General features: G+C 42.9%; 1 protein-coding gene across 2 annotated transcripts in view; it reads left to right on the forward strand.

Annotated features, from left to right (window-relative positions):
• Window positions 1–18,296, forward strand: part of anapc2 (anaphase promoting complex subunit 2) — a 67,788-nt gene that overhangs the window by 3,639 nt on the left and 45,853 nt on the right. For both annotated transcript variants that reach the window (XM_041193485.1, XM_041193484.1), the window contains exons 3-5: window positions 12,262–12,394; window positions 14,060–14,237; window positions 14,772–14,891. In XM_041193485.1, the coding sequence (XP_041049419.1) occupies window positions 12,262–12,394; window positions 14,060–14,237; window positions 14,772–14,891 (431 nt within the window). The remainder of the gene's footprint in view (window positions 1–12,261; window positions 12,395–14,059; window positions 14,238–14,771; window positions 14,892–18,296) is intronic.

Genomic DNA, 18,296 nt, shown 5'->3' on the forward strand with positions numbered 1-18,296 from the left:
ATCAGCCATGTTTTGCTCAGTGTCTTTATTTGTATTTCTTTTTAAAAACACACACATGTCCATAAGTAATGCGTAGCTGTAACCTGCTTTTCATGACACTTCCCCCACACCACAAGTGGAATGAGATTCATTCTCATTTCATTACAAGGGTAAAGAAAAAAGAAAGAAAAAGAATATTGATCAATATTATCTCTTCAGTTCTAACCAGGCCTCTTTAAGTTCTGGACAGGCCTTTTGATTTCCCGGCAATGTGGGTGATTTTTAGGTGATATGGTTGGAGAAACAAATTCTAGCGGAATAACCTGGCATTCTTAGTCTTAAAGTTTTCCACAAACGTTAAAGGGTTGTGGTCAGTATAGACTGTAGGCTCTCTGAATCAATTTCGGACATATACCTCAAAGTGTTTGAGAGCCAGTAATAAACCGAGGGTTTCCTTCTCCACTGTGGAGTACTGTTTCTGATGATAGTTTAATTTTTTGGAGAAGTACCTGATTGGTTTCTCTATCCCTAATTCATCTTCCTGGAGGAGGACAGCTCCTACCCAGATGTCACGCACATCGATGGCTACTTTAAATGCTTGGTTAAAGCCCAGAGCTGCAAGTACAGACTCGCCTATTAAAATGGCTTTCAGCTTTTCTAAAGCTGTCTGGTATTTCTCAGTCTCTACTATCTTTATCTTTTTTCTGTAGTAGGCCTGTCAGCGGGGTGCCTACTGTGCTGAAGTTTGTGATGAACTTGCGGTAGAACCCACACATCCCCAAGAATCTCATGATTTCCCATTTCGTTGTGGGAATGGGCAACTGTGCTACTGCTTGTATCTTTGCAGCTCTGGGCAGCACTTGTCCTTGACCCACTGCGAGTCCTAGATAGGCCACCTGAGCCTTAGCAAACTCGCTCTCTGCAAGATTGACCATAGGTCAGCTGACTACTTTCTGGAAGCGGGCTTCCAGTGGCTCAAGTGAGTTTTTCAGGTGTCACTACACACTAGGAGATTGTCTAGGTACACTATGCATTTGGATAAGCCGCCACTACCTATTTCATCAGCCTTTGAAAGTTGGCTGGGACATTTCGGAGTCCAAATAGCATCACTCGATGCTAGTGTAACCCATCCGGAGTTACGAAGGTGGAGATTTCCTTCACGTGGGCAGTCAGGGGAACCTGCCAGTATCCCTTGAATAAATCTATCTTTGTAATGTAGGCTGCTTTACCTATTATATCTATGCAGTCTTCCAGCAGGGGCATCGGGTAGGAATCGGCTTGGGTCACTGCATTAACTTCTCGGTAGTCAACGCTGAACCTTGTGGACCCGTCTGGCTTGGGCATGAGCGCAACTGGGGAGCTCCAGCTATTGTTGCTAGGCTCTATTAGTTGGTGCTGCAACATGTAGTAATGTCCTCCCGGACCTGGGCCAGTCTTTCTGGGACTAGACGGTCGGGATGTTGCCTTATGGGAGGGGCCTCTCCCACATCCACAACATGTAGAGCAAGTGGTGCAGCCTGGTTTGTCTCTGCATAAGCCTTTAAATCCAGTGAGCAGCCTCGTAAAGTCTGCTTGTTGTTCTGCACTTAGGTGGGTGAATAAGGAGTCTAAATTCGCTAGTATCTGTGTTGGTTAGCTGGGTAGTGGGGGTGTTCAATGTGGGCCCCACCCATGTCTCCCTCCAATTCATCCCCACTGCTACCCTCATCCTCTAGGTCAGTGGCAGTGGGACAGATCGTTACCTGCTTGTCCCCTCTCGGCTGTAAAATTGCTTTATCATGTTGATGTGACACAGTGTTTGCCTCTTCCCCTGATCTGGGGTTTCAATTAGATAGTTTACTTCCCTGAGCTTCTTTGCTACTCTGTATGAGCCACTGAACCGAGCTTTTAAGGGCTCACCTGGTTTTGGTAGGAGCACTAACACTTGGTTTCCTGGCTGAAAGGTTCGGGCCCTGGCATGTTGCTCTGCCTGTTTCTTTATAGCTGTCTGGGAGGTTTTCAAGTGTTCTCTGGCCACATCACAGGCCCTCATGAGTTGCTCCTAGAACACTGTTATGTATTCTAACATGGGGACTTCCTCCTTCTGTTCTAAAAACCTCTCTTTGATTAGTTTGAGACCCTCGCACTTGGTGCCCATAAATTAATTCAAATGGAGTAAAACTGGTGGACTCATTGGATGAGTCCCTAGTAGCGAGCAGAAGGAAACTAGTCCTTTATCCCAGTTATGGGGGTACTCATGGTAGTATGTCCTGACCATTGTTTTTAGGGTCTGGTGGTACTGTTCTAGCACCCCCCGGGACTGTGGGTGATACGCTGAAGACTTCAGCTAGGTCGTGCCCTGGTTGCCCATGACTTCCTGAAATATTTTGGACATGAAATTTGAGCCCTGATCTGACTGGATCTCAGTGGGTCGACCATACCTGGTAAAGAATTGGGTCAATTCCCTCACCACTGTTTCGGCAGATATGGTTCTCGGGGAACAGTCTCTGGGAAGCGGGTAGCCACGTCTGTGATGGTAGGAATATACTGATCGCCCCCTTTTGTTTTGTGCAGGGGTCCCACACAGTCCACTTGCTGAATGGTTCCCCAAAAGCTGGCACGGGAATCATAGGTGCAGGTCGTATCGCATGTTGGGGTTTTCCCACAACCTGGCAGGTGTGGCAGGTTCTTCAAAACCTTACTAAGTCACTATGGAGGTGTGGCCAATAAAAATGCTGGCTCTTGCGGCCTTGGTTTTGCAAATACCAACATGCCCAACCATCAGAATTTCATGAGCTAGTGCGATATTTCCTGATGGTACCTCGGAGGCAGCACCACTGGTGGATCACTGTCCACTGCCCTTTTTTATTCATTTACAGGATGTGGGCTTCACTGGCTGGGTCAGCATTTATTGCCTATCCCTAATTGCCATTGAAAAGGTGGTGGTGAGCTGCTGTCTTGAACTGCTGCAGTCCATGTGGTGTAGGTACACCCACAGTGCTGTTAGGAAGGGAGTTCCAGGATTTAGATCCAGTGACAGTGAAGGAACGACGGCATATTTCCAAGCCAGAATGGTGAGTTGTTTGGAGGGGAATTTCCAGGTGATGTTGTTCCCATGCGTCTGCCGCCCTTGTCCTTCTAGATGGTACTGGCCGTGGTTTTGGAAGACGCTACCTCAGGAGCCTTGGTGAGTTTCTGGTCGGTGGGGGTAGGGTTCTCCATTTCCTCATTAGTGCCTCATTTTTAATGCATTAGCATTCAGGGACTGCTCCCGCCTCAGCCTCAGTGTGGGCAGTCTGAGCTAATGTTTTTAACAGTGGGTCAGCTTGCTGAGCCGCTACCAAGAAAGATCTATTTATCACCTCCTTTGGGTCTTCTAGACTCTCTGAAAAGGTTTCAGATAACCAGACCGTAGGGTCTTCTGTCTGCAGTGCCACTTTAGCTTTCACTGATGAAGCTTGTCTGGCCACATAGTCAGGAAGAATGACAGGCACTTTCTCCTGCAGCTGTTCTGTCTCCTGACCTCAGTGGGCTTCTGTGAGGGGTGCTATTACCTTTGATCCCGCCAGGTCATTGCCGAGGAGCAGGTCAACCCTTCCACAGGCAAACTGGGGACGACACTCACTGTCACTGGCCTTGACACAAAGTCACACTTCAGATGCACCCAATATAAGGAGATGGGCATGTATCCTCCTTCAATCCCCTTCACCAACACCTTGGCACTTACTGCATCCTCTGGTGGAAAGATCATGCCTTTTCCCAACAGTAGATTTTGTCTGGCCTCCATATACCTCAGTATCACTCTAGGCTCACTCGCTTCATCCTGGGGAAATGTGACCACCCTTCCTACGGGTACAAAATCCTTCTAAGTCTCGGGTTTGTTTCTACTCATCCACACTCTCAGGAGCGCCTCAACAAGGATTCACAGTCGCAGTCAGAGCCATAGCCTGGTCTGCCATGCTCTTTGACTGACTCTCATTCTCTGCATGGGGTGTATGTGCGCTGATAATCCCACTCGTTTTTCCCATATTCTCCAGCAGTTGGCCTGGAGGTACCCTACCTTCTAGCAGTTAAAACACAGGCTTCTTAGCCTCACTTTTCAACTCAGCACCACCCTTTCTGGCCTGAGGAGGGTCCCCAGCAATTCCTTCTCTCCCAAGTGAGCTCAGTTTTCTATCACTCTCTCCACCTCTATCCTTTCCAGTTGTTGGGGGTGACTAAGGGAGGGTCTCTGTGGGACAAGGGTTTGTGGATCAGCTCATAATCATCAGCCAGTGTGGCTGCCTGCCTGGCCCCTGTTACTGTCTCTTCCTCCAGGTGTGTTCTTATTGGGAAGGGTATGGAGTTTTTAAACTCCTGAAGGAGAATTATTTAATGGAGGTTTTCGTAAGTGGCTTCTGTTTTAAGTGCCTTCATCCTCTGGTCAAAAGCAAGTTGGTTAAGCCTTTCAAATTCTAGGTGCATCTGGTCAGGTTGTTTCCTGAGGGTATGGAATTTCTGACGGTACACCTCCGGCATTAATTGGTATGCACTTAAAGTAGTCTTTTTTTGCTGTCTCATAGTCAGTGGCACTTTCTTCAGGCAAGAAGGAATAAACCTTATGAGTATTTCCCTGAAAGTTTATTTTGCAGTAGTAGGGACCAGTGTTGGATTGGCCACTTTAACTGCTGTGCTAACCGCTCGAAAGAGATAAAGAAGGCTTCCATCTCTGCTTCATCAAACTTAGGGCTTAAATGATCAAACCGGATTGCCTCAGCCCTTAAATCTGAGCTATTGGTGTCTTCAAGGGACACCGTAGGATTCCTGCCCCTCGGCTTGAGCTGTTTTAGTTTATATTTCCTTTCTCTCTCTTTCTCTGTCCTGTAATTCTCTCTCTTCCCTTCATGTCCTTTCCTATCTTTCCTCTTTCTCTCTTTCCCTTTCCTTTTCTCTTTCCTAAACTTCTAATTTCCACAGCTTCAATTTTTATCTCTCTACCACTACTCTTCTGTTTCATCGTCCTCAATTTCTACCTGTAGACTGTTAGCTTATGGGGAAAATTCTAACCTAAGTGCCTCACCAGCTCTTTTAACTGTTAGAGGGACAGAACTGCTCAATTTTTATAAGTAATGCCCCTTCCGTTGTGAAAACACTGGCATCAAATGTGGACATTTTTGCACTTTAGTAGGTCAGACTCAAGATAACCTTTTTCTGGTTTTTAAAAATTGTCTTCAAAGAAACAATTTGCTTTTCCCATTCTAATTCTTTAGTTTCATCTGTGGGAATTATTCCGCCACCGAACCCCAATTTGTTACGACTGGTCCCCGGCAAAGTCCCCCAATTTATCTTCTCGAACGGGACCCCAATTTTGTGATGCTCCTGGGTGAGGACCGATGACTTCTTTATTGACCACCCCCCCACCCCCCCCACCCCGGCTGGTCACAAGGTTAATTTAAAAGGGATCCCTTCCCTTGTGGATACCTTTCCCAATCCAAATGTATTCATATTTTAGAAGGAGCCAATTTAACCAGGCTTTCTTGAGTCAAATAAAGAATATGTTTATTAGTTACTAAAACCTGAAGAAAACATTATTAAAAAACATTAATACACATACACAGATCAGAAATAAGAAGTTAAGAGTCCAAATAGAAGTTTAAAAAATAAGCAAATCAGTCTTTGGCTTGTCTGTGAGTCATAGATGGTGTATGTTGCAGCTGTTAAGTTGGGTGATTCCGGTAGAGCTGACTTTGGTAGTTTTGCAGTTCGTTTGGAGACACTAGGTTCTGCAGGGTGGCTGAAGGGCTGTCTTTGTTTTAGATTGTAGGTTCTGCTGAGCTTTGCCTCCAGCAACAAGGAGAGAGAACCTTTTGCCTGCAAGCTGCAGGGGGTGACTTTGTTCTTCTGCTTGCTGTCACACAATCTCACACCAGTATCTCAGCTTTTTAACTGATTTCTCCCTATGTATTCTGGAAAAGAAAAACTATGACTCGCACCCAGAGCCTGAGTTCTTTCATTCCAGACCATTTATAAATTCTGAGATATAAATTGGATGTCCGCTGAGATGTACAATGTCTTTTGTCTCTGCAACCACAGGAGATTAATGTTCAGTCTTTTGCACCTTTCCTATCTCCCTTTCAAGTGTCTTTGCTTGAAGAGGTCCATGACACCTTTCAGGTGTGACATTCCATGTTCTCTTGGGACTAGTCGGTCAACTATAATCCACAGTGAAATTTTCCAGGGGGCAGTCACTGCACATTATCAGTCATGTTTTGCTCAGTATCTTTATTTGTATTTCTTTTTAAAAACACATAGGTCTCCCTTAAAAGTTCAGTATGCTCGTAAGTAGTTCATAGCTTTAATCTGCTTTTCATGACAATTAGAATCATCACAGCTTGAGGTAATAAAAGCATAGATGAGGATTTGGGCAGCCAGTGTCTGATGTTGCCCATGCCCCAGCTCAATGCTGATTTATATGTAAATAAGCAGTCTTAGTGATGGTATGCATAAGGAACTGGACTGAAGAAATCCATGTCCAAATGCAGCCAGACCTGGACAATATGCAGGCTTGGGCTGATAAGTCGCAAGTAACATTCGTGCCACACAAATGGCAGGCAATGACTGTATACTACAAGAAGGGATCTTATCTATCGCCCCCTTGACATTCAATGGCATTACCATCGCTGAATTTACTACCATTAACATCCTGGGTGTTACCATTGACCAGAAGCTGAACTGGACTAGCCATATAAATACTGTGGCTACAAGAGCAGGTCAGAGGCTAGGAATCCTGCAGTGAGTAACTCACCTCCCAACTCCCCAAAACATGTCCTCCATTGACAAGGCACAAGTCAGGAGTGTGATGGAATACTCTCCACTTGCCTGGATGAATGCAGCTCCAATAACAACTCAAGAAGCTTGACACCATCCAGGACAAAGCAGCCCTTTGGCACCATTTCTACAAACATTCAGTCCCTCTGCCACCGACGCACAGTGGCAGCAGTGTATACCATCTAAAAGATGCACTGCAGAAACTCACCAAGGCTCCTTAGGCAGCACCTTCCAAACCCACGACCTCTACCATCTAGAAGGACAAGGGCAGCAGATAGATGGGAACACTGCCACCTGGAATTTTCCCTCCAGACCATCACCATGCTGACTTGGAAATATATCGCCGTTCCTTCACCGTCGGTGGGTCAAAATCCTGGAACTCCCTTCCTAACAGCACTGTGGTTATACCTATACCACATGGACTGCAGCAGTTCAAGAAGGCAGCTCACCACCATCTTCTCAAGGGCAAATAGGGATGGGCAATAAACGCTGACCTAGCCAGTGACACCCACATCCCGTGAATGAATAAAAAAATGGTTGAAAGCTCATCTTAATCAGATATGACACTAAGGTTGTGAACTGTCTGGTTCAGCTTCAGACAATTGTCAGAGAGAGGGATGGAGTTGGTGATGGGGACTGAAGATAATGGCTTCAGTCATATCTATTCAATTGGAAGAAATCTCTGGTCATCCAGTATTGGATGTTGGATAAGACTTCTGACAGTCTCGAGACAGTGGAGGAGTTGAGAGCTTGATCTTGTCAGCATACATGTGAAAATTGACCTGATTTCAAATGATGTCGCTGTGGGGCAGTATCTAGATGAGAAATAGGAGGGGGTCAAGGACCTTGGGTATACTAGAGGTAATTTGTGGGAGCAGGAAGAGAAGCCATTGCAAATGATACTCAAGCTACAATTAGATAAGAATGGAATCAGGTGAGTGTGGTCCCACCCAGCTGGACTACAGTGCAGAGGAATTAGAGGAGAATGGTGTGATCAACTGTGTTGAATGCTGCAGGTTGAGGTGGATGAGGAGTTCACCTTTGTCACAGTCAAGGAGAAAGGCATTGGTGACTTTGAGAAGAAGCATTTTGGCACTTTGTGGGTCGGAAACTTGATAGGATTCAAATATGGATTCAAAGTTCTTATATAATTTCTTGTAAAACTCTGGCTGACTATAGATTAATACAATATGATTTGTCAGATTTAACATTCAGATACAAAGCTGTTCTGCGAGCAAGAAAAAATTGTATGCTCTAAAGTCAGGCTGCTGTAGTGATGATTTGGCACCAGATGGCAGTCAAGTGTTTAGTAAGTACAATTTGTTATGATTCTTACAAAAATTACTGCAGATCTCTGGGAGGGGCGGGGGGTGAGGGAGATGATTTGTCTTGTCTTGCCTGGCATACTTCATCAAGCAGTAATCAAACTTATCAATTTGTAATGAATGAGTTGGAACAATAGGCTGCCCAAAAAGTGTATTTTTACAGCACCTTTCACTGCCTCCAGTGTGCTTTACAACCAATGAAATATTTATAAAATATTGAAAACTGTTTCAATGTTGGAAAAAAAGCAGGCAATTTACTCCCAAAGATGGAATAGCACTTTCCTCTTGGCTCAAGAATAAATGTTGGTCGGGACAATGGGGATAACTTCCCTACTCTGAAATATTGCCCCGGGATCTTTTGCATCCACCTGAGAGAACAGAATAGTTTAAAGTCTCATCTGGAAGGTGGCACTCCCTCAGAACTGCCCTGAAATGTCACTGAGATTGTGTGCTCAATTCTCTGGATTGGGTCTTCTAACTCAACAGCGAGTATACGTTTATTTCCTCCTTGCGATGTGGATGTCGCTGGTGAGGCCAGCATTTATTGCCATCCCGAATTACCTTGAGAATGTGGTGGTGAGCCTCCTTGAATTGCTGCAGCCTGTGTAGTATATGTACATCCGCAGTGGTGTTCAGCAAGGAGTTCCAGGATTTTCATCCCATAATGATGAAGGAATGGTAATTTATTTCCCAGGAGAATACTAATCACAGCCTTATATAGCAGTGATTATGATTAGTATTAACACCACAGATAGATTGTTAATTCCTTACAAATAATAACTAAATAAGCAAAAGGATTTCCATGCTATCTAACAGTACAAAAGCCATTGGCTAAAATCTCATCTATCACCAAAAAACCTAACACATCTTTCAGGAGAAACTTCTTTATTAAGAGTGATGAGAATGTGGAACTTGTTAGCACGGGTGTGGTTGAGACAAAAATCATGGATGAATTTAAGGGGAAGTTAGATAAACACATGAAGAAGAAATTATTAAAAGGCTCTGATAGGTTGAGATGAAATGGGGTTGGACGAGGCTTCTGTGAAGCGTAAACCCCAGCATAGACCCATATGGCCAAACAGCCTGTTTCTGTGAGGCACGTTCTGTGCAATGTGATTCTGAAAATTCTGAGGTTATTCAAGATAGTTGTTGACCAGGTTACTCCATCATGTAACTCAAATGCAACAAGAAGCCCTGCACTGAGCTGGCTGCCATGTGTTTACTAATATCCTGTGTCACAGAATTGCATGGCTCTGCTCCTAGAAGGTATAATGTAACATGGATACAATCTCATTTAATCGTTGCAGGTAGTCTAGAGTGATTTAGTGATTACCGCTCCCCCACCTGCAACAGAAGAGCTGGAATATTAGTAGTCAAGTTATCTTGAATTTTTGGCACATATTCTAATATTATCCTCAAGAGGCATGAATTTGAGGTCTAGGAACAGGTATCAAATTGTGGGTGTACCCACACCACATAGACCGAAGTGGTTCAAGAAGGTTGCTCACCACCAACTTCTCCAGGGCCATTAGGGATAGGCAGTAAATACTGGCCTTGTCAGCAATACTCGCATCCCAAAAATGAAAAAAAGAATTATCTAATTTCCTCTTTACTCTGTCAATTGGAGATTGGTACTGGGATGAGAACACAAATTTAATTAATAGTCATCTGCTGATGAGGCATTGGTTGCTGTAATCATGCTGCATGATCATCCATGTGTATCTTAAACGTGAGAAATATTTTTGAAGTGCTGACTTGGTTTATAATGACACTGATGTGGTAATGTACACTTGTTCTCGCATTTTGACTGTAACAATGTTGTTTCTGGGACAATTCTGGGAAGCAGTACGCACCCTGGTGACAGTTGTTATTTGGACTGTGATACTCCTCATTTTTGTTTGGTCTCCTTTTTAATTATATTTCCAGTTTTTCCCATTGCACTATAACAGTTATGATCCTTGGCCAGACCCTGGGTTGTGGGTGTAGATCCGGTAGGGATGATTCATATTTTGTCTAAAGTAGATAAAGTTTGAGATTCAGGATGCTTACCAAGTGAATAATGCCACAAGATTCCATGGGTTCTAATCAAACAAAATTAAACTTTACAAGTTCAGAAAGATAAAACAATTTACAATATCTCTTATACTCTGATATTCAGGGTAAGTATGAGGCACAGGTGAATTAACAGGTGAACTATGGCCGAACATACCACACAACACAATAAATGACACATGCAACCAAAACAGATTCCATGGATTTCTCAACAACTCACAATGTTTGTCACAGTGAGCCAACCTATCTCACTGAAACTTTGTCTTTCTCATGAGAGTTTCCAATCTCCTCCTTTAAAAGATCTCACCTTGGAATTCTCTCCAAAAATTCGCTCCAACTTGGAAGGCTTCAACAATGGCCCACCTCTGCTGCATTCTCAGTTTTGGGGTATAAAGCAATGCTAGCAGCAATAATTCTTCCTTCACTCACATCTGTTCTGTTCAGCTGATATGGTCAGCTTACCTGATAACACAAAGGTTTCCCTTGAACTTGTCCATAACTTCAGCCACTGGACATGAGAAAATTGCTCCCTTGATGGCCATCAGGACTCCTACAAGGTGGGTGCTAAAGGCAGCATGTGTTCACTTCCAGCATTCAGTTCAGCAAGTCTCTCAGCACCGATGTGTACATAGAATTTTCAGCACAGAAACAGGCCCAACTGGTAAATCCCTGTGTTTATGCTCCACATGAGCTGCATCCTGCTCTATTTGCTTAACCTAGCCCTATCAATATATCCTTCTATTCCTTTCTTCCTCAAGTATTATTAGGGAGGTTGGAGAACAGTGGTAACATTACTGAACTAGTAATCCAGAGGTCTGGGCGAATGCTTTGGAGGCGTGAGCTTGAATCCCATCATGACAGCTGGGGCAATTAAATTCAATTAATAAATCTGATCTAATTCCATTAATAATAATCATAAGACAACTGGGTTACTGTAAAAACCCATCTGGTTCACTAATGTCCTTGAGGGAAGGAAATCTGCCATTCTTACCTGGTCTGGCCAACAGATGACTCCAGATCCGCAGTAATGTGGTTAACTCTCACTGCCCTCTGAAATAGCCTAGCAAACTACTCAATTGTATCAAAGTGCTGCAGAATAGCACCTTGGGTGCACCCACACCGCATAGGCTGAAGTGGTTCAAGAAGGTTGCTCACCACCAGCTTCTCCTGGGCTATTAGGGTTGGGCAATAAATACTGGCCTTGTCCAACACTCATGTCCCAAAAATGAAAAAACAATGATCTAACTTCCTTTGAAATGTATATATACCGTTCACCTCTACCACTCCATGTGACAGAGTTCCACATTCCCACCACACTGAGTAGTTTCTTCTGAATTTCTTACTGAATTTGTTCGTGCCTTGTGATAGATTTCCCCCATAAGTGGAAAAATGTTCTCCAGAACTACCATATTGAACCTCTTAATAATTTTAAAGACCTCTGTCAGGTCACTGCTGTGTTCTCTCTCCCAGGTAAATCAGCCCAACCAGTTGTAAATTATTTTTGCATTTTCTCCAGTGCTTCTATATCCTTTTCGTAATATGGAAATCAGAACTATGCCACCATACTCTCTGTGGTCTCACCCAGGTTCTGTGCAAGTTTAATATAACTTTTTTGCTTTTTAATTTTATTCTGCTTAAATAGTCGAACATCAATATATGTTTAAAAATACTCTGGTGCCAGTGAACAGAGTGCCCCTTAAATCTAGTTTCAGCTAATACACCTTGGAACTCTCTCTAAAAATTCGCTCCAACTCGGAAGGCTTCGACAACGGCCCAAAAGTTTTGAAAAGACAATTGGTGGGTAGATCGGTTATTGCGATTCCAGCTGATCTTGCCCTACTTCTGGTAGAAATCAATTACCCATCATCACTTAGGCCCCTCTTCCCTGACAGTTAATAGCATGGGTGTACATTATTGGCAATATTAAAGTCTGTACTGTTATATTAAAATCTATCAGTGTAAAATAAAGTACGTCCAGCCGTCTGCTGTCATCTATTGCCCTGATTGGATTGGATTGGCATAAATCAATTTAAAAGTTCATGTTGTCTCAGGTTTTTCTTGAGTAAGCTAACTATTCTCAGGTTTGTTAAACTTAATGACGTTTATTGGCTGTTGTCAGGCACTCACTGAACTTATTAGAACGAATCAGTGCGGACGCCATCACTACCATCTTGCATAAGATGATAGAAGAACATGTGGGCAGATTGTGTCGTGGAGAGTACGAGAACTCCTTTCTCTCTCAGCTTGAGGAGGTAAGAGTGCCAGAATTGGGAGCTCTTTGTCTTTACCTGCTAAATAACAAGGCTCTCTTTGTTGTTAGCAAAGTGATAACTGATGTTTTGAATTTAGTAAACAGCTAGTTTATTTTGTGGGATGTTGGCCAGTGTGTCAATGTACTTGTTTCTGCATGTATTTTTTTTGTCTTGGCCTGAATGATCTAACCAAAGCAGTGAAAACTTAAACAGGGCCCTAGTGTTTGTGGTGCAGACTCCGGTCTCCCAGTGATCTGTGTAGTACATTGTATCACTAGTGTAAGTTTAAAGCTGGAAACCTGAAATCAAATAAGAAAATTCTAGAAACGTGCAGTTAAGTTAATATTTGAAAAAATGGTAGCTCATGTTTCAGGTGGAATTTTATGTTGGAATGTGTACCAGTTCTGATGAAAGGATCTGCTTGAAATATTAAGCCACCCTTCTCTTTCAGACACTGATACCCTTTCAGGGTGTCAGCCGTATATCAGTTGGCAACACTCTCGCCTTTGAGTGACAAGGTGCTGGATTCAAGTCCCACTCCAGGACTTGAATACAATAAGCAAAGCTGACTCTCCAGCTTAGTACTGAGGGACCATTGCATTGTCAGAAGTGCCGTCTTTCCGATGAGTTGTTACATTTTGAGACCTCATCTGCCTGCTTGGGTGGATGCAAAATCCCATACCACCATTTTGAAGAAGAGAAGGGGAGTTCTCCCCAGTGTCCTGGCCAATATTTATCCCTCAACCAATATCAGAAGAACAGATTAACTGGTCATTATTACATTGCTGTTTGTGGGATCTTGCTGTGTGCAAATTGGCTGCTGCATTTCCTACATTACAACAGTGGCTATACTTCAAAAGTGCCTCATTGATTTTAAAGCCCTTTGAGGCATCCAGTGGTTGTGGAAAGTGCTTTATAAATGCAAGTCTATATTTCTATATTTTAAGTGAAATTATTAGCATTTCTACATTTGCCCTGTGGAGCCAGTTTAGAGAAATACAGCATACTGTAAATCAAAGTATCTTTGCTACAATTATTTAATGACTTCCAAATTTTATTATCGTTTTGGCCTAGAATGCATGCGTGTAGATGAATGAACTAGTCTCTTGAGCCCTGGGTTTTTCCAGGATCCTGGCTGTAGCATAGAGAAAAGCACTGGGGAAGGCATGATGTTCTCCCCTTAGAATCTAGAAAGGAATTGATCGGGTAGATAGACTCTTTCTGCTGGTGAGGAAGCCTAACGAGAGGGAACATAGCCTTAAAATCAGAGCCAGGTCATTCAGGAGAGAAGTTAGAAAAAACTTCTTCACCCAAAGGGTGGTGAAAGATGGCACAGTCTCCCACAAAAAGCAGTCGATGCTGGTTTAATAATTTTAAATCTGAGGTCAATAGATTTTTGCTAGAGAAGGATAATAAGGGATATGGAGCCAAGGCAGGTGGATGGAGTTTAATATGGATTAGCAATGATCTCACTGGTGAAAAATGCTCCCAGAGCTGAATGGACTAATCCTGTTCCTATGTTCCTATTTCTGGATTTGGGTCTTCTACCTGCATTCTGAAGTTGTTCGATAAGAAGTGGTAATGAAGTGATTGAACAGGGCAAATTATTATGGAAGGAGTGAATATCCTGAACTGATAGCTGAAGTCTTTTCTCTTTCTGTTCAGTGGTTGGAGTCAAAGGTTATTTGTTGGCTGAGCATGGTGTTCCTGCAGAAGGCCAGTACTAAATCAGCCTCTTCTCTGACAAACAGCACACTACAACGCTGGCGAATACATCTACAGTTTTTCCTTTATCAGGTGTATGCAAATATGAGGATTGATGAACTGTTCAGCATTATTCGTGGTAAGTGAATGTAGTTACCTCTTTACAGCTTGTATTTTATGAAAGGGTGGCACTTTGCTTCACTTTGGATTTCCAGAAATTCCGGAGTTTTCAGTTTGCATCTAGATCCGTACTGGGTTATTACTGACAAGTACCAGAAAGGCTGTTCCCAGTTTTATGCTGCTTACATGAAGTACTTTTCCAGTTATTGTGCAGCTCGCCATTGTTGGATTTCAATTTCTGAATTTCCCTGTTTCATAGACCTCTATCCTGGTCCTGGAAACAGAGATCTGAAATGTGGGTTTGGGGACAATTGTTGGGATTCAAGTGCTGAGTGTTCTAACTGAAGTAACTTTCTGCAGTTTTCACAAAATCTATGCCACCCTTTCTCGTTTAAAATAATATATGTTTATATGAACTTAGTGTACTATGATTATAGTACTGTCCATTGTCAGTATCTTGTGTTTGATTAAAATACATATAAGGATTTCCTAATTGGGCTCAGAAATCAACATTTCCCTTAATTGTTGATTTTTATTTTGTTTTGAACTGCAGATTTCCCAGAATCCAAGGCAGCATTGCAGGATCTGAAAGTTTGCCTTGAAAGGACCAATCAGAGGCAGCAATTGCTTTCATCATTAAAAACAGCCCTGGAGACCAGACTTCTCCACCCAGGTTTGTTCACCATTACCCATCTCTTTGCAGCTTCTCCAGTTAGGAGTACACATTTGTTGTGACTGGTCCTTGGGTGGGGTCCCCAATTTGTTATGATCCCTGATGACTTTCCAAATGGGACCTCAGTTTTGTTATGCTCCCAGGTGAGGAGGAGTGAACAGGTTCCCCTTCTTTATTTAACTCCCTCAGTTGATCAGAAGTAGGTTAATTTAAAAGGGATCCCTTCTCCAGTGGATACCTTTTCCCAGACTGTTAGAAGGAGCCAATTTCACCAGGCTTTTTTAGGTCAAAGGAAGAGTAAGTCTATTAGTCACTACAAAACCAAGAAAATAAAATAAAAACATAACATACAAACACACAAATCAGAAATGAGAAGTTGAGTTAAAAAAGATATACAAGTCAGTCATTGGCTTGTCTGCAAGGAGTAGATGGTGAAATGTTGCAGCCGTAATGTTGGGTGATTCTAGTAGAGCTGAGTTTGGCAGTTGAGCAGTTGGTTTAGCTGAAGAAGTTGTCCTATTTCCTTTTTGACTCTGGCTTTGTTGACTTGCCTGCAGTCAAAGGGATAGACTTTTTACCTGCAAGCTACAGGAATCCTAGTTGATGTTCTTCTCTTGTGACCTCCTGTGACTACACACACTAGCACAGCAGAACTAGAACACACAAATCAGGTTTGCAACTGTACTTTTAACCCATTTTCTTGTGTATTCCTGGAAGGGAAAAAACAAACAATTCTTTTGCCCAGAATCTGCTTTCTTTCACTTCCTCTCTCCTCACCGTCCAAGGACCCAAACACTCCTTTCAAGTGAAGCAGCATTTCACTTGCATTTCCCCCAACTTAGTCTACTGCATTCGTTGCTCCCAATGTGGTCTCCTCTACATTGGAGAGACCAAACGTAAACTGGGCGACCGCTTTGCAGAACACCTGCGGTCTGTCCGCAAGAATGACCCAAACCTCCCTGTCGCTTGCCATTTTAACACTCCACCCTGCTCTCTTGCCCACATGTCTGTCCTTGGCTTGCTGCATTGTTCCAGTGAAGCCCAACGCAAACTGGAGGAACAACACCTCATCTTCCGACTAGGGACTTTACAGCCTTCCGGACTGAATATTGAATTCAACAACTTTAGGTCGTGAGCTCCCTCCCCCATCCCCACCCCCTTTCTGTTTCCCCCTTCCTTTTTTTTCCCAATAAATTATATAGATTTTCCTTTTCCCACCTATTTCCATTATAAAAAAAAACCCCACTAGAGCTATACCTTGAGTGCCCTACCATCCATTCTTAATTAGCACATTCGTTTAGATAATATCACCAACTTTAACTTTAACACCTATGTGTTCTATTGTACTATTGTCGTTGACATCTTTTGATGATCTGCTTCTATCACTGCTTGTTTGTCCCTACAACAACCCCCCCCCCCCACCTCTCTGTCTCTCTATCTCTCCGCCCCCCACACACACACACCTTAAACCAGCTTATATTTCAGCTCTTTCTTGGACTCGAACTCAAGTTCTTGGAAGGGTCATGAGGACTCGAAACGTCAACTCTTTTCTTCTCCGCCGATGCTGCCAGACCTGCTGAGTTTTTCCAGGTAATTCTGTTTTTGTTTTTTTCTTTCAACTCAGATCATTTCCAGATTCTGAGATATAACTCAACAGGAGGTGGTTTCTGTAGAGATGTAGTAATCAATTTCCATTGTCTCCACAACCACAGGACACTTAAGTTCAGGCTTTTGCATTGCATCTCTTCCTTTAAAGTGTCTCTGTCTGAAGTAGGCCTTGACACCTTTTTAGATGTGACGTTCCACGTTAGCACCCTGGACTATTCAGTTAAGTATAATCCGCATAGGAATTTTCCAGAAAATGTTCACTTTACATTCTCAGCCAGCTTTTGCTTGTATGTCTTTTTTTTAAAAAAAAAAAGTCTTCCTTTAAAAAGTTCAATATGCCGGTAAGTAATTCAGGGCTGTGATCTGCTGTCGTGACACTTACTAAAATATGCAATATAAGATTAGCAGAGTTTGAGAATAATGCATCTCCTTTTGTTCAATTGATGACTTTGAAAAAGCAGTCATTTCTTAGTCTCAATGGCCATTAGATTGGCAAGCTGTAACTAGTGGAGAGCCACAGGGATCAGTGCTGGGTCCTCAATGTTTTACAATCTATATCAGTGATTTGGATGAAGGGACCAAATGTACGGTAGCTAAATTTGCCGATGACACGAAGGTACGTGGAAAGTAAATTGTCAAGAGAGTTTGCAAAGGGATATAGACAGGTTAAGTGAACGGGCAGAACTTTGGTAGATGGGGTATAATGTGGGAAAGTGTGAACAACTTCACTTTGGCAGGAAGAATAGAAAAGCAGTATACTGTTTAAATGGAGAGAGATTGCAGAACTTGATGGTTCAGAGGGACCTGAGTGTTGTGGTACATGAATCACATAGCAAGCAGGAACAGCAAGTGATTAGGAAGGTAAATGGAATGTTGACATTTATTACAAGAGGAATGGAATATAAAAGTAGGGAAGTTTTGCTGCAGCTGTACAAGGCCTTGGCGAGACTGCAGGAGTACTGTACAGTTTTGGTCTCCTTGTTTGAAAAAGGATTTAACTGCTTTAGAAGCTGTTCAGAGAAGTTTTACTTGACTCATTCCTGGGGCGAAGGGCTTACCCTATGAAGAAAGGTTGAACAGGTCGGGCCTATATTCATTGGAATTTAGAAGAATGAGAGGTGATCTTATTGACACATATAAGATCTTGAGGGAACTTGATAGCATAAATACTGGGAGGATGTTTCCACTTGTGGGAAAGACTAGAACCAGGGGACACAGTTTAAGAATAAGAAGTCTCCCTTTTAAGACAGAGATGAGGAGAATTTTTTTGTGAGAGTTGGTTTGTGGGACCTTCTTCCCCAGAAAGTAGTGGAGCCTGAGTCTTTAAATTTATTCAAGGCTGAGTTAGATTTTTGAGAGACCAAGGAATCAAGAGTTATGGATGATCAAGCAAGAAAGTGGAGTTGAGACTGCAAACAGATCAGCCAAGATCTTACTAAATGGCAGAGCAGGCTCAAAGGGCCAGATGACCTACTGCTGCTTCTAAGTGCTATGTTCCATTACTGTACTCCGAACAAAAAGCAGTAGGAATTCTTTGTTTCACGTTGCTACTGGATGTTTTTAGGAGATTGAATTTCAGGCCTGGTTGTTTATCCTGGCTTGCTGGCCAGGGAGCCAATGGGCCTTACAACACTAAATTCCTTTAAGAAGTGTGCATGTGGCAATCTTAAAGCAACCATGCAGTATAACAAATATGCCACACAGTAAAAAGTAAGGAGCTAGGGTTGTATTTTGACAGGACTTTTACATGGTGTTTTAAAAGGACATTTAAACTGTGACGGTTTTGGAAGTAGGGTG

The sequence above is a fragment of the Carcharodon carcharias genome, chromosome 8, assembly GCF_017639515.1.
Source record: "Carcharodon carcharias isolate sCarCar2 chromosome 8, sCarCar2.pri, whole genome shotgun sequence".
Lineage (NCBI taxonomy): Eukaryota > Metazoa > Chordata > Chondrichthyes > Lamniformes > Lamnidae > Carcharodon > Carcharodon carcharias.